General features: G+C 33.7%; 2 protein-coding genes and 1 pseudogene across 2 annotated transcripts; 1 reads left to right on the plus strand and 2 right to left on the minus strand.

Annotated features, from left to right (window-relative positions):
• Positions 1–3,823: 3,823 nt before the first annotated feature.
• On the plus strand, positions 3,824–4,523 carry LOC111996574 (fatty acid desaturase 4, chloroplastic-like; annotated as a pseudogene).
• A 2,198-nt stretch (positions 4,524–6,721) lies between these two features.
• LOC111996591 (vacuolar protein sorting-associated protein 22 homolog 1) lies at positions 6,722–10,324 on the minus strand. The gene is made up of 7 exons (XM_024028575.2): positions 10,045–10,324; positions 9,851–9,961; positions 9,336–9,471; positions 8,510–8,661; positions 7,457–7,564; positions 7,213–7,302; positions 6,722–7,106 (listed from the first exon to the last, which is right to left on the minus strand). Exons 1-7 carry the CDS (start codon positions 10,093–10,095, stop codon positions 7,008–7,010), a joined length of 747 nt encoding a protein of 248 aa, XP_023884343.1. The 5' UTR covers positions 10,096–10,324; the 3' UTR covers positions 6,722–7,007.
• Positions 10,325–11,483: 1,159 nt separating this feature from the next.
• LOC111996589 (transcription termination factor MTERF9, chloroplastic) lies at positions 11,484–13,251 on the minus strand. Its single transcript, XM_024028573.2, has one exon. The coding sequence runs from the start codon at positions 12,999–13,001 to the stop codon at positions 11,652–11,654; it is 1,350 nt and encodes a 449-aa protein (XP_023884341.2). The 5' UTR covers positions 13,002–13,251; the 3' UTR covers positions 11,484–11,651.
• Positions 13,252–13,835: the final 584 nt, after the last annotated feature.

A 13,835-nucleotide genomic window follows, 5' to 3' on the forward strand; every position in this document is an offset into this window, starting at 1 on the left:
TCAATTGTATCACCTATTGAGCCGGCATGTGACTTGACCCCACTTTAGTAAGTTTGGTTGGCTACATTGTAGCTAACCTTGTGTCCAAAGTGTACCATTGGGTTATTGACAATTATGGTAGTGCCTCAACTCCAATTTTTGGTGCCCAAATAGATGCATTTCACAGTGAGCAGCCATGGGCAATCACTTGGAGACAACTTGCAAAAAACTTACACACCCTTGCTCGTGCCGTGACATTCACAATGCTACTAATGGACCTTGCTATTAATGATCTAATATTTCATGCCTTTGTTGCTGTGTGGTCGGGTTGCCTTTTGTTTAGCCAGCAATTTCATGTTTCGGCTCACATGACTAAGAGCCGGCTTCCACCACTGGTAATTGGATTGCAAGATATGGAATTACTTGTGTCACATTCACAACATGCTAATCATAATAGACCACCTTATAACAATAACTATTGCATAGTGAGTGCGGTTTGGAATGAATATTTGGATAAGCGGCAGATTTCTAAGGCATTGGAGGTGATACTGTTTTGTAAGCTAGGGGTGAGACCTAGGTCCAAGAGTGAACCCAGTTCTAACTGGACCGAAAAGATTGAGACTCAAGGACGGCTCAACCCTTACGCCATTTAGATAAAGGCCTTAGGACCCCAAATGAAAGAAGATCTCTGTACAATGGTATATTATATTTATTTGTATTATAGAAGAGCCAAAAAAGAAGTTATAAAAAAAATTAAAGGCCAAAATAATTAAGACCTTCATTATTGGCCAATAGAATGCATTGTTTATCTTAATGTGAAAATATTTTAAGGCAAAACTTAGATACAGTACTTAGGTGTTGTTTCTTAAGTTTTCCTCTTAAAATTCTACAATGTGGCTTTTTTCTTATGGGATGAAAATGTTTTTTTTTTTTTAAATTAAGTAACCACATTGTTGAATTTTAAGAGGTATACCTAAGAAACAGTACTTAAAATATTGTACATAAGTTTTGTCCAAAATTTTAATATACAAAAAAGTTATTTTTTTTAAATTGTCATATTTTAAAAATGTTGTACACTTTGTTAATACGTTTTACTCTGTTTGCAATATTTTAGAGTGTAAAAAGTTTCACTCTCCCAAACAAATGGAAGGTGAATAAATTCATCCTCTCTTTCTCTCTATAAATTAAAACCAGAATTAATTGTTTTCTAAAAATTTTAGTTACAGTTCAGTTCCTAAAACCCAATATTGTCAACAGAGATAATGACTACCCCAAATATTTAAATTAATATTGAGAATTGAAAGTTTTAAAAGAAATTTTACAAATAAATGAAATACTCTCATTAACGTATTAAATAATATAAATAGGTTACACGATCAAGGATATGATTATTTGGAAGAGTATTTCCTGTTATTCAACAAATTTGGCCGGTAAGGAATTTAGTTTCACAAATGAATGCATATACCATGTTGTACTTCCTCTGACTGACCCAACAATTGGCATTGTGATGTGGATTAATAATATTTCCGAGTTAATACAATAAATATAAAAATAAAAAAGCATTCTTCCAAGTTTTAAGCCATAAATAAAAATTCAGCCAAAAAAAAGTTCTGAATAAAACAATTAGGAAACTGATTTTTCTATATTCTACTTATATTGATTATTGGTAGTGATCCAACAGGGCTCATCGGATCTCTTCAGTTTCAAGAGTTTTCTGCCCCTAAAGGAGGGTTGTAACCAAGTATCCGTAGGAAGCTAGGAGAGTGAGGCCATAAGCATTAGCGTCTTATCTTCATCATTGAACTTTATATCAATTCATAATAAGTCATTGATAATCTGGTTGAACGTATTGATATACTAAGCCAAAGCCACACTCTTTGCTATCTTAAGCCCATATAGTTTTCGAGTAAGATTTAGTTTATTTTTAAGGGACATGGAGATATATTGGGTAAAAATCACTACCCTCAATCTTAAAAATTACTAAATTATTCGATTTGCAACAATTGATGCAAATGTAATTACATAGACTGATATGGGCTTATTTTGGGGTTGATTGGCAAATTTTGGCTCTTATACTATTTTACAACAACTAATGCAAATGTTATTACAATGAAATTAATGTAAAATAGGAGGAGAGGGGAGTCAAGATTTTTGAAAGAAGAGGCCCAAATATAAAATTATAGAAAATACACCTACATTTTTCTTTTCTTTTCTTAAGGTCAGGGGCCCCCTAGCTCCGCACCTTTAGGTAAGACCACCTTAGAATCAGTGTTGTTGAATGTTTTTGTGTGTATGCACGGATCACAACCTAGGTTTTGTCACAATTGAAACATGTAAATAAGTTGAGTTAAGGTTCCTATCAAACCTGTCACATGAAATGACAAATTGTGGTAATCTTTCGCCGCGCACCGCGGGGGAGGGGGTGTGGTTATTATTTAGTTTTTTTTCCCATAATTCTACTCTAGTATAATTTAAGTGTATATGTATATGAAGATTTATTATTTAGTTTTTTTTTTCCCCATAATTCTACTCTAATATAATTTAAGTGTATATGTGTGTGAATCTCTCTTTTAGAAACTTGAACTCCAACACTTGCCCCCCACACCCCACAAGGACTTATTTTTGTGAAGTAACTACCACACTAATGGTGTGCAATGGTGATTCATTTAATTAGCTTAATTATCATTTTTTGTTGACAATAACAATAGTAGATCTTTGCCAAAATTGTTTTTCACCATAAGTTAACATTATTGAAATAAATAGTTGTATTATGTCCACAAAATTTACAGTAAAGTTTAGCTAATTTTTATTTGAACTCACCACTTATATCGCTTTTTACTAATATATCTAATAGCTTGCCACAACAATTTTGCTGCAAAATTGTTGTGCCCCTGACTATATTCTACACATATTACACTTCTGCTTTTTATCTTTGATGGCGACGTTATAGACATGGAATTGGGTTGATTTGAAAACCTTGTGTTCAAGTATCAGCTACTGAAGTTGAGATCGATGATACATGAGGGAACTAGGGGTGCCTCTCTCACAATTAAAAAATCACCACACATAACATTTTTTTTTTTTTTTTTTTTAGGAAAACATAACATAATATATTTATAACAAAGACAAATTAGAAATTGGTTATTAACACAGTCGGCTAGGTAATAATTGATGTGGTGCCCAAAACCAAGTCCAATTAGAAGTTGGTTTGCAACTTGTCAATAGAAGTATCCATCTCCATAGACCAACTTGACTCTGATACCAATTAAAGAAGAGAGAAAATAAAAAAATAGACACCCTTAATGCTCTCTCTCTCTCTCTCATATAGATTCATAAACTCCATTCTACTTTCTCTCAAAAGAAATTATATATATATATCCATCCTATTGCTCTAATACTGTAGCTGCCTCCCTCACAATTAAATAGTTGCCGCTCAAGTACTAGTGTGTTACCTCCCTCACAATTAAACAGCTGTGTTGCTCATAAAGTAATATATTTATGAGAAAAGAAAAAAGTGATTGATGATTCATTTTACTAATTTTTTATATTTTCAATAATCATGCTAATTTTTTATATTTTTAATAAAAGTTGTATTAAAAAAATTTTAAATAAAATTTTTATAAATTCTTTCTAATAAATCTTAAGTATTAAGTTGTTATTGGTAGGGTAAAAAATTATTTTAGTAGTAAATTAAAATTATAACTAATACTAACTAATTACCAATAATTTAACGTGAAGACATTGTGAAGGTAACACTTATCATATTTGTAATAATTATTAACAAAGTTAGTAAGTTAATTAATAATTGTGAAAATGGTTGCAACTTCTTGATGTACACGGCAATATGACCTGCAAGGTCACTTCCATAACACCACACGCACACACACATCCTATAAATCCATCACATCAGAAGTCCTCTTTCTCTCTTCTCCACAAGACCACTAGCCCTGTCCACAGCACAGTCACTAGGGTCACATCACCTCCTAACCATCCCATTCTCAAGGACTCAGCAAGTTTAAGATCAACTTGGGCTCATCGTGCATGGGTAGCATGTGGTTGCACCACGGTCCTAATCTCTCTAGCAAAGGCAATAATAGGTGCATGCAGCCGAATCACACATATGGTTTCGCCCCATTTTAGCAGCCTTGGCTGGCTATATTTTAGCTGACCTTGGGTCCGGAGTGTACTATTGGGGTATTTACAATTATGGTAGTATCTCAACTCCAATTTTTGGTGCCCAAATTTCAGGTTGCATTTTGTTTAGCCAACACTTTCATGTTTGGGCTCACACAACAAAGAGCCGGCTTCCACCACTGGTAATTGCATTGCAAGATATGGGATTGCTTTTGTCATGCCAATATGTTGATCATCATAGGCCACCTTATAACAATAATTATTGCATAGTGAGTGGGCTTTGGAATAAGTTTTTGGATAAGCAACATGTTTTTAAGGCATTGGAGACGACTCTGTTCTTTAAGCTAGGGGTGAGACCTAGATCCTGCAGTGAGCCCAATTCTTGTTGGACCGAAGAGACTAAGGCTTAGGGGCGACTCAATCCTTAGGCTATTTAGGCAATGTCCTAAGGCTCCCAAATGGAAGAAAACTCATATTTGTCTTTATTCTTAAGGGATGAGTCTAAAGCGCTTTGTATGAGATTTCACATCATTAAAAAAAAGGTGTAGTTAAAAATAATAATAATAAAATTAAGACCTTATCTCTTTTGACCAATAGAATGCATTATTTATCTTACAATGTAAAATTTTTAATTAAAGCCCAAAAATTTTAATAAAAAAATTATTCTCGTTTCAAATGTTGTGCACTTTGTTAATACATTGTACTTTGTTTGCAGTAGTTTAAGAGTGTAAAAAATTTCAATTTCCAAAACACATGAAAAGTGAATAGACTTATCACTTATCACATCTTTCTCTTAATCAAAATTAAAATCAGAATTAATTGTTTTATAGGAAAATTCATTACTGAAATCTAATGTTCAATACCTAAAGCCTAGCATTACTAAGAGAGACAATGACTATCTCAAATATTATATTTATTCTAATACTAGTGGTTTTAATTAATTTGGAAAAATTGAAAGTTTTAAAAGTAGTTTTGCAAAAAGATGAAAAATACTCCCATGAACATATTAAATTATATTGAAAGGCTATATTCTTTTTCTGATGCATAGATCACTTACAAAATAAGACTAACCATACATTTTTACAAGTTTTCAAAATTATAATCACTAAATCCTATTTGAGATCGACTATGTCATAAGAAGGATTAGGTGGTTTAGCCATATATTACCAATTGAAAAAGAAATTTTAGTACAACTTGAGCACAAACAAATAATTAGTAGTAATTTTTCATTTTAAAAAGTAAGAAAAGTATACTTTTAGATGAAAAATAAAATCAAAATATGAATATTATTCAATTAATACATAAAAATAAGAGAAGACTCCAATTTAAATTGTTACCTTAGGACTAAAATGCGTTGAGCCGGCCTTGCTGAGACTAGTACCCTTCTCAAATTACAACCCACTGACTTTTCATTAGTTTACATGTCTTTTCTAAATATAATGCAAAGATTCATGCCTTGTCCAACGGATATTCATGGTCTTCCAAATTTGCAATGGAAGATAGGTTTGTTTGTGGATATATCTATTTTGCAAATTTTACAAGCTATATATAATTTAGTCTATAATATTTTATTGAAATTTTAGTTCATTGATTGGTTGGTAGTTGAAAATACATATGACCTTAGGCTTTGCAGTTTCTCCCACGTGCTTTATCCTCATGCTATTGCTTGATCCTTGATGGGCTCAGTGGATACTTTATTGTAAGCCCATCGAGAATTATCAGTCTTTTTTCTTTTTCTTTTTCTTCTTCTTCTTCTTTTTTTTTTTTTTTTTTTTTTAGAATGATCATAGTCATTTCATCCTTTTCTTTTTCTTCTTTTTTTCTTTTTTTCTTTTTTTTTTTTTTTTTTTTTTGCTGCTGAGAATGATCATAGTCATTTCATCCTCAAAAATGGATTGTATGTAATTTTAGTAGCTCAATTTTATAAAGTTCTAATTTTTTCCTTTTAAATTTTTTTATTAAAAAATGGGATAATTTAGCCACCCTATTTGTTTTCTCTCCATTTTTTTGCTACCATGGCTAATACCTGCTAAGTGGACTGCTAATACAACATTTTTTAGCTAACACTAGCATTGGTTAATTGCATTTTAATCCTTTAAAATATTGGATTCGTTTAATTTTGATTCCTTAAATATTATGTCATTTCGATTTTGGTTGTTTAAATGTAGAGTCAAATTGATTTTGATCCATTAAGAATGCGGAATGCCTTTGAATTTCAAAAGTGACATCCTTTGGAAAAATAGACAAAGTGGTCATTGATTAGTTTTGGTTGACAACACATATGATCTTGAGCATCTCAGCAATTTATGAGCATGATATTATTTTTCTCCTTAATGGTTCAGAGGATATTTTATTGTAAGCCCATTTAAAATTATCATTAGCAATTCATTAAAAATTTAACTATAATTAACATATTTTTTCCTTGTCACCATTTTTTTCCCTTTTCCATTTTTTAATATATACTTAGATATTTCCTTCAGAAACTCCAAAAAGTGTCAGTTGATCTACAAGCTCTTGACTCAATTTAGGATTAAGGCAAGAGTTGGTTTACATGTCTTATATTTAAATCTTAAGAAAGAGAATAAGAGATATATAACAAATATAAACACAAGCTACAAAAGGCACATTGATCTTTTCTTTTCTTTTTTGCATTCAGCGATAACAATGTTTGTTATAATTGCAAGAAGTAAATAAGTTGAGTCAAGCATCTTAGCCTCTAAGATTCATTTAATTAGTTTAAATTGGCCATTTTTGTTGATACAACATTGACAATTGACAGTAGCAGATCCTTCCTAAAACTGTTATAACAAATAGTACACATGACAATTTTGCTCTTTATCTTTTGAGTGTGGTGTAACAGACATGAAATTGAGTTGATTTGAAAACCTTTGCTTTCAAGTATCAGCTACTGGAGTTGAGTTGGAAGATACACAAGGGAACCAATATCGGCGTTTACGATCTCTATGGCCATCATCAATCATTGCAAGACCCTCCTGCATAAACAAACGGTTACTTCAGCCCAAGTGATCAAACCATACATAAGGCAGGAAGAGGTAAAAAAAAAAGGGAAAAGATAGGCCAGAGATAGCAAAAACATACATCTAGTAAAGTATCAAGAGCATCAATAGCACGACCAGAGGTCCAAGAAAGCCGTCTTTCTACTTCTTCAACAGTCACAAAGCCTTGAGCCTAAAACATGAAAACAGTGCAATTTTAAAAAATCGTTCTACCCAATTCAAAGATAGTAATTTCATTCTGATGACATAGACCAAACAAGTTTATTATAAAGAAAATACTATAGTGCAATGTCTGAAGGAAGAAAACAAAATAGAAAGCTAGTAACCTGAGCCAGCTCTAAAATTTCATTATGGTCTTTGTTTAATTCAGTTGGAACAGACCGAACAAGCTTTTTCTTTCCAACAGAAATCACCTCAAAACCACTACCCAATACCTGGAATTCATGAACTAGATGTTAATATTATAAGATCACACAAATTGATAAGCATGCAAATGCAGAAAAATAACCATTTACTTTGTAGAAGTTCTAATTACTTTTAGAAAGCAGAAAAGCTAATAAGAAAAAAAAATATATATATATATATAATATAATTTGCCTCTGCAACCACCAGGCCTAAAAGGCATACTGACAATTCTACCACCAGGGCAAAAATGTGGCATAAATGTAAGCATTAGGTAAAAGCCACCAGGGGATATGATGTGTGCTTTCTGTAGAAGCAAGCTTGAATCCCATGATCATTTATTTTTAAGTGTTCTTTCTCCAAGAGGATAGGGAAAGATGTTTTGAGGTGGTGTTTGTTTAATAGGCAGATTGGATCTTGGGATAATGAGCTTGCTTGGGCTGTGAGGAGATTGAAGGGGAAGAGTTTGCGAAATATTATCAGCAAAATTTCATGGCAGCTATCATTTATCATATATGGCAGGATCGAAACACTTGAATTATGTTGGGAAGGTTTATAATGAGGCTGAAATTCTTCAAGCTGAGAAACAGGATGTTAGGCGTAGATTATATTTGCACAAGAATGTAAACTCCACGGTCCAGAATAGATTTTTGTGCAGTCTATTCCAGTTACTGTTTTTGTTAAGAGTTAGTTCTGTTTGTTCAGATGTCAGTCTGCTCTGTTTTCCCTTTTAGCAGCACTGTTTTGGTGACCTCTTTGGTGGCAGCGGGCAGTGTGTTGTATTTTTTTCGACTGATGAATTAATTCTAAGCTCATTCATCAAAAGAGAAAAAAAGCCACCCAAAGTTCAAGAACATTTTCTAGCAGGCAGATCAAGAAAGTAAGTCTACCATTAATTTTTGAAACTTCAAATGAAGCATATATTCTCTACCCAAATACAAGTGATAAATGTATCGATTATGGTGAAACCAGAATACCTTCAGTTTACTTATAGCACGCAGGCAGTCATCCTCAGAAACAGCTTCACGATCACTTTTCCGCTGACGAAGCAGAATGCAGAGTTCCTGCAGGTTTATCAAGCCTCCATTGTGGGGTCTTGTTGCCAAGCAAATCTCAACAATTTGTACTCCTGTCTAGCCAAGTAGCTCAGTTTTAGACTTTTAAGTATTATATTTTCCAAAAATCATGATAAGTAAGCTTTTTAGTTAAAGGAACAACTAGAAAGTAAACAATAATAAGTGAAGAAAGAAACTAATTCACAATTGGTAGATTCTTAATTTGGTCCGACAGGCAAAAGAGAGGGAAGAGTTCTTATCCTATCGGAAAATCTGATAAAATGCATGAGTTCTCACAAGTCACAAGTAGAAGGGTCCAAAAATACATTACAAATCCTACTTTCAAAATTCAATATAAAAAAGAATGGTCAATTTTTGAATAAATAAAAGAATTAAACCAGGGAAACACAACTTTGGCAGACAAGGGAATATACCAAATCCCAGTAATGACTAGGGATAGCACAACGCAAATGAACAGTAGCACAAACTGGCAACTGAAGCTCATTGTCTATTTCTAAGTTCAGCAACCCCCCTCCCCCTCCCCCAATCTCTTTCTCTATTCATGTGCATAATCTAATTTCTTCATGTAGCACAAAGAAACCACAAATGCTTTCTCTCACTCACTCTCTCCTAGCATATTTATTTACATTTCATCTAAAGAACTTTAGAATCAACCAACACATCTGAGACATTAAACACTTTTCATTGATAAGACAGACAATAAAGGATCAAAAAAGGCAATACACACCGAGTTCATAGTAGAAGTCACCAATCCCCAACAACTCAGCCCAGAAACCCTTGTTTGAGGCCAACGGATCCACCCCTACTTTTGCACACATTTCATGGAACTGCGACCTGAATGCCGGGTTCTTGCGTATATCATTCTGCACCACCAAGCAGCCACATTTAACTCAATTTCACCCCTTAATTAATTAAAACAAAAACAAAAAACCCAATGTTGGGTTTTTTTTTGGATTATAAAACACATGAACTAAATGATCAAAACCTTCCAAACCAATACAATTTGCATATACTTAAACAAACCCCACTTAAATATTCCAAAATAGAACTGAATCTGACCCGGGTTTTCCCATATTCACTACCTAAACCAACAAAAAGAACACCAAATCTGCAGCTTTTTCCCTTGTTAAAAAAACCCAACATATTACAATTACAACGTTGGGTGTTTCAATGATCAAACACGATAACAACATCAAAATTTGCACTTTTTCATATATATATATATATATATAATAAAAAAACCTTGTGTTTGCGAGCGAATTCTTCGAGCTGAGTGCGAAAAGTGGCGAGCTGTTCCTTCATCATATCGGTTCTAATCTTCGCTACATTGTCACCCACCGAACGATATTGATCCTACATAAATATTTTTCAATGCACAAATCAAAATTAAGAAACAACCCAAAATAATAATAAAAAGAATGAAAATAAAAACAGACCCTAGCAGCGGCGGCGGCCTGTAACCCTCCGATTCCTGGTCGTCTTCTCATTTTTGTTGTCGGTCTTCTTCGTACTATTTCAAGCTCAGATTAATACTTTTTTTTTTTTTTTTTGATTCAATACGAGGAAAGAGGGGTATGTGTGTTTCAGGTGAAAAGTGTGGAGTGGAGTTCGAGGTTGTTCTGATTTTGAGAGTTGGACTGGAGAAGGATCTCTCTCAATAATCTGATTCAGTTTTAAGAGTTCTTTCTTTTTAGCACTTTGTTTTCGCCTTTTGTTTCAATTTTCCAAAAAAAGGAAAACTTATTACGGCGAGTCTACCGTTGACCTCGTATGTAATAAATTAAAATAAACTAAAAAATAAAAGAATGAAATAAACTTTGTGTTCCAATTAATTTCAATTGGTAAATTCTCTTTATTGTCCGTTTTTTTTGAAGAGTAGAAAAATGAGAGAATAAAAAATGGTGAGAGGATAAAAAAGTATGAGGATAAAAAATGTTTTATTTTCTCACATTTTTGTTTGGTTGAGAGTGAAAAAATGAAAAAATGAAAAAAATTAGTTTGAATAAATTTATTCATATACACTTGTTGAAAAATGATAATTAATTAAAACAAAAAAGTGACAAATAATTACACAAAAAAAGAGAGCACTCATCCAAATTTATTAAAAAATAAAAATAATATCCCAAAAATAGAAGAGGCAATGTTACTACTAGGGGTGTCAAATGGGTGGGTTTGGAGTGGGCATAATTAGGTTGGGTATATAAAACTTATTTACCCATTAAAACCCATTTAACTAATTACTTCTAACCCAAATCCAACACAATCCAATTATTATGAGTAAACTCTAACCCACCCAATTATCAAAATTATCAAAATGCCCCTAAAGTAAAAAACTCAAATCTCATGGCTCCACCCCTTATCCTTCTCTGGTTCAAAAAGTGAGGTTGGAAAATTTCATCAAATCTCAAAAAAAAAAAAAAAAAAAAAATCTCAGCAAATAAAACTATAATTTATCTTCTAAGAAAAAGTAGGAAAAAAAAACTATAATTTTCTTAGCAACCGAACACTCCCCAAGAAATGGAAGTGGAAGTGAAAGTCAGACTCCCAAACTCAACCTCCCACCAAAAACTCTCTACAATTCTCTCCCCATTCTACACCAAAACCCCTCTCCAAGAAAATGTCTTCTTCAATGACTCCGACTCCCAACTCTCCTCCAACCTTGGCATCCTCCGCCTCTGCTTCATCACCACCACCGCCACCACTGCCAACCACTGTGTCCTTTCCCTCAAAGCCAAACCTGTAATTTCACAAGGAATAAGCCGTGCCAAGGAGTTGGAAGAACCCATGGACCCCATTCTTGATCGCGCCTGCATAGCCGAGCCATGGTGGCTCTTGTCAATCACTAACTCCACCATTGTTGAGAGAGTGAAATGACTTCTTCTAAACTCAAATTTCAAATTGCCAGCCCATATAGCCACCTCCATAAAACAAGTGCATTGGGTTTGTCGTTATTCATCACCCAATGTGAGCAATAAAGATGGACTAAAATAAATGAAGATGCGGCCAAAGGCAGTGATTTGTTCCATCTTGAACTCATAATAACTCAAATTTTTAAATCAAAGGGGAACCCTTGAAATTCTATCTTGCCTTGGTGTGCACTAACAACATCTGGAGCCTCATTCTGATATTTGCTCACTAACTTGTCCACAAACCTCTTCTCAGTCATTCTGAACACATTAACAATGTTAGTTTCTTCCTTAACCAACCCCTTTGATATCAAAAGATGCAGAACTGAACACCTTGGAATAATCCTCTTCTCCAAGCTAAGCAGTAGAAGATTTGGATACTTGGAGATCATTGAAGGTGTCATATTCAGTTTGTTCACAAAGAAACTCATCAATTTCCTGAGTTTATTCTCTGAAGCAACCATACACATGGGTTGCTTTTTGAATGTTGCATAAATCTCATCCTTTGACAATCCAAAACTTTTAAAAGCTTCTACCTTTTGCTCCCACAAAGATTTACTCATAACCGCCATGGAACGTACGGCTAGAAGAAATAGCAGATTATTGGGATTAAAACCCAATTTCATAACTTCATCAACAGCCTCACTAAACCGATAAGTCCTCATAAGCATTGATTTTGGTTGGTGCACAAACATTTTCAAAATTAAGGACATGGGTACACCACGGCTTACCAACAACAATATGTTGGGCTGTATCACTTTTTCCACATTACATTCAAGTATGCAGTAGCATGCCTTTATAGCCTTTAAGACATTCTCATCATTGCCAAGAATCTGCCTAAGTTTTTGAACACAAGGAATGATTTGGTTTTCAAGGCTCCTTTCTAGAATATAAGGCTCGGTCGATAAAATCATTGCAATTTCAAGTTCTGACAAGCCCAAAGATCTGAAAAACTCAAACTTTGGCTTGAAAATCTTATGTGCATTGAACATATACAATCTCGGAAGCTTCATAGTCAAATATGATATTTGCTGATCACTGAAACCATGAGCTCTAAAGAACTCAACCACAGTGTATGCATCACTTTCAAGCACACGTGGGTCTTTGGTAAGCATTTTGCCAAGACTAGTACTAGAAAACCCCAATGACTCAAACAACTCCAAGTTGGGCTTCAGGGTATTGTCTAAATCAGCCAAAAGCAAGACTGGACGACTAGTAATTAAACTTTTGACATGGGTCTGAGTCAAACCGTGAGTCGTCAAAAGTTCCACAACTGAGTTGGGATTCTTTGTGTTCACAATGTTGAGCTTCTTGGAAGCTGAAATGGCGGATTCTAAGGACAACCCACATGATTTTTGAAGGAAAGAGAGTGTAAACGATGGTATGTCATTGGAATTAGAGAGTTTTGAGAACAAGTGGGCATGGCTATGTGGTAAAGCTCTGTGCTTTAACTGTTGTGGGAGGTTTAAGCAAACTAAACGAAACATTTGATTTGAGATTGAAGCTAGTTGCTTTAAGTGGAAAAAGAATGAAGAATTGTTACCTGGGTTGAGAACTGAGATTGGTATGTGATAGTCCAGTTGAGTTCGCGCAGCTTGGAGCAATATCGAGTATCGACCTCCCTCGCTTTTCTGAGCTGTGGTTTTCACTTTTCACTTCTCAGTTCAGAAGCTAGAGGTGGGTTTGAGAACGCACCGTTTTGAAGGTGTAAATGGGCTGGGTTCACACTTCAACATCTCACTTGCACTTGTAGTTCGCCCAAGTGACTTTTAATGCACAAGGGAGAATAATAAGCGTCTTTTTTTTTTTTTTTTTTTTTTTTTTTTTTTTTTTTTTTTTTTTTTTTTTTTTGTGGATGAATTCCACGTCCGATTCCCAGACATGGCAAATGAGCAGATCGGGTCGGGTTTGGATCCATCAATCGGGTTGCAGGTCAAAAATTGGTCGTTTTAAGCAGGTTAAAAATGGGTTTGTATCAATTGGGTTGTGAGTTGAATCAGGTTGACTCGTATAGTTTCAAATACTGTAAAAAAAAAAAAAAAACTCAAAAACTTAGATATTAAAACTTTTGAAAGTAAAAAAAAATTAAAGAATAAGATGATTCACTTCTTAGAAATTATTGAAACAAAACAAACTATATATGACTAAACAATAAAGAAATATAAGAGAAAGATATGTTACATTCAAAAGAATAATTTTAATTATTGCAAGCCTTTTTTATGTTATAAAAAATGGCTAAAGGGAGTTTTGGTGGTTCATGTACGATTTAAAAAAAAAACATGAAAAGCCATAAAATAGTTTTTTTTTTTTTTTTTTTTTTT

This window comes from Quercus suber, unplaced genomic scaffold (genome assembly GCF_002906115.3).
Source record: "Quercus suber isolate HL8 unplaced genomic scaffold, Cork oak 2.0 scaffold_586, whole genome shotgun sequence".
Taxonomy (NCBI): Eukaryota; Viridiplantae; Streptophyta; class Magnoliopsida; order Fagales; family Fagaceae; genus Quercus; species Quercus suber.

Excerpts from the sequence above, each read along its gene's own strand:
- LOC111996591 (XM_024028575.2), bottom strand. The coding sequence starts at position 10,095 with ATGAGAAGACGACCAGGAATCGGAGGGTTACAGGCCGCCGCCGCTGCT. Across the intron at positions 9,962-10,044 it reads AGGCCGCCGCCGCTGCTAGG|GATCAATATCGTTCGGTGGG; the intron begins GTCTGTTTTTAT and ends ATATTTATGTAG. Across the intron at positions 7,107-7,212 it reads CTCTTGATACTTTACTAGAT|GAGGGTCTTGCAATGATTGA; the intron begins GTATGTTTTTGC and ends TTGTTTATGCAG.
- LOC111996589 (XM_024028573.2), bottom strand. The coding sequence starts at position 13,001 with ATGTTTCGTTTAGTTTGCTTAAACCTCCCACAACAGTTAAAGCACAGA.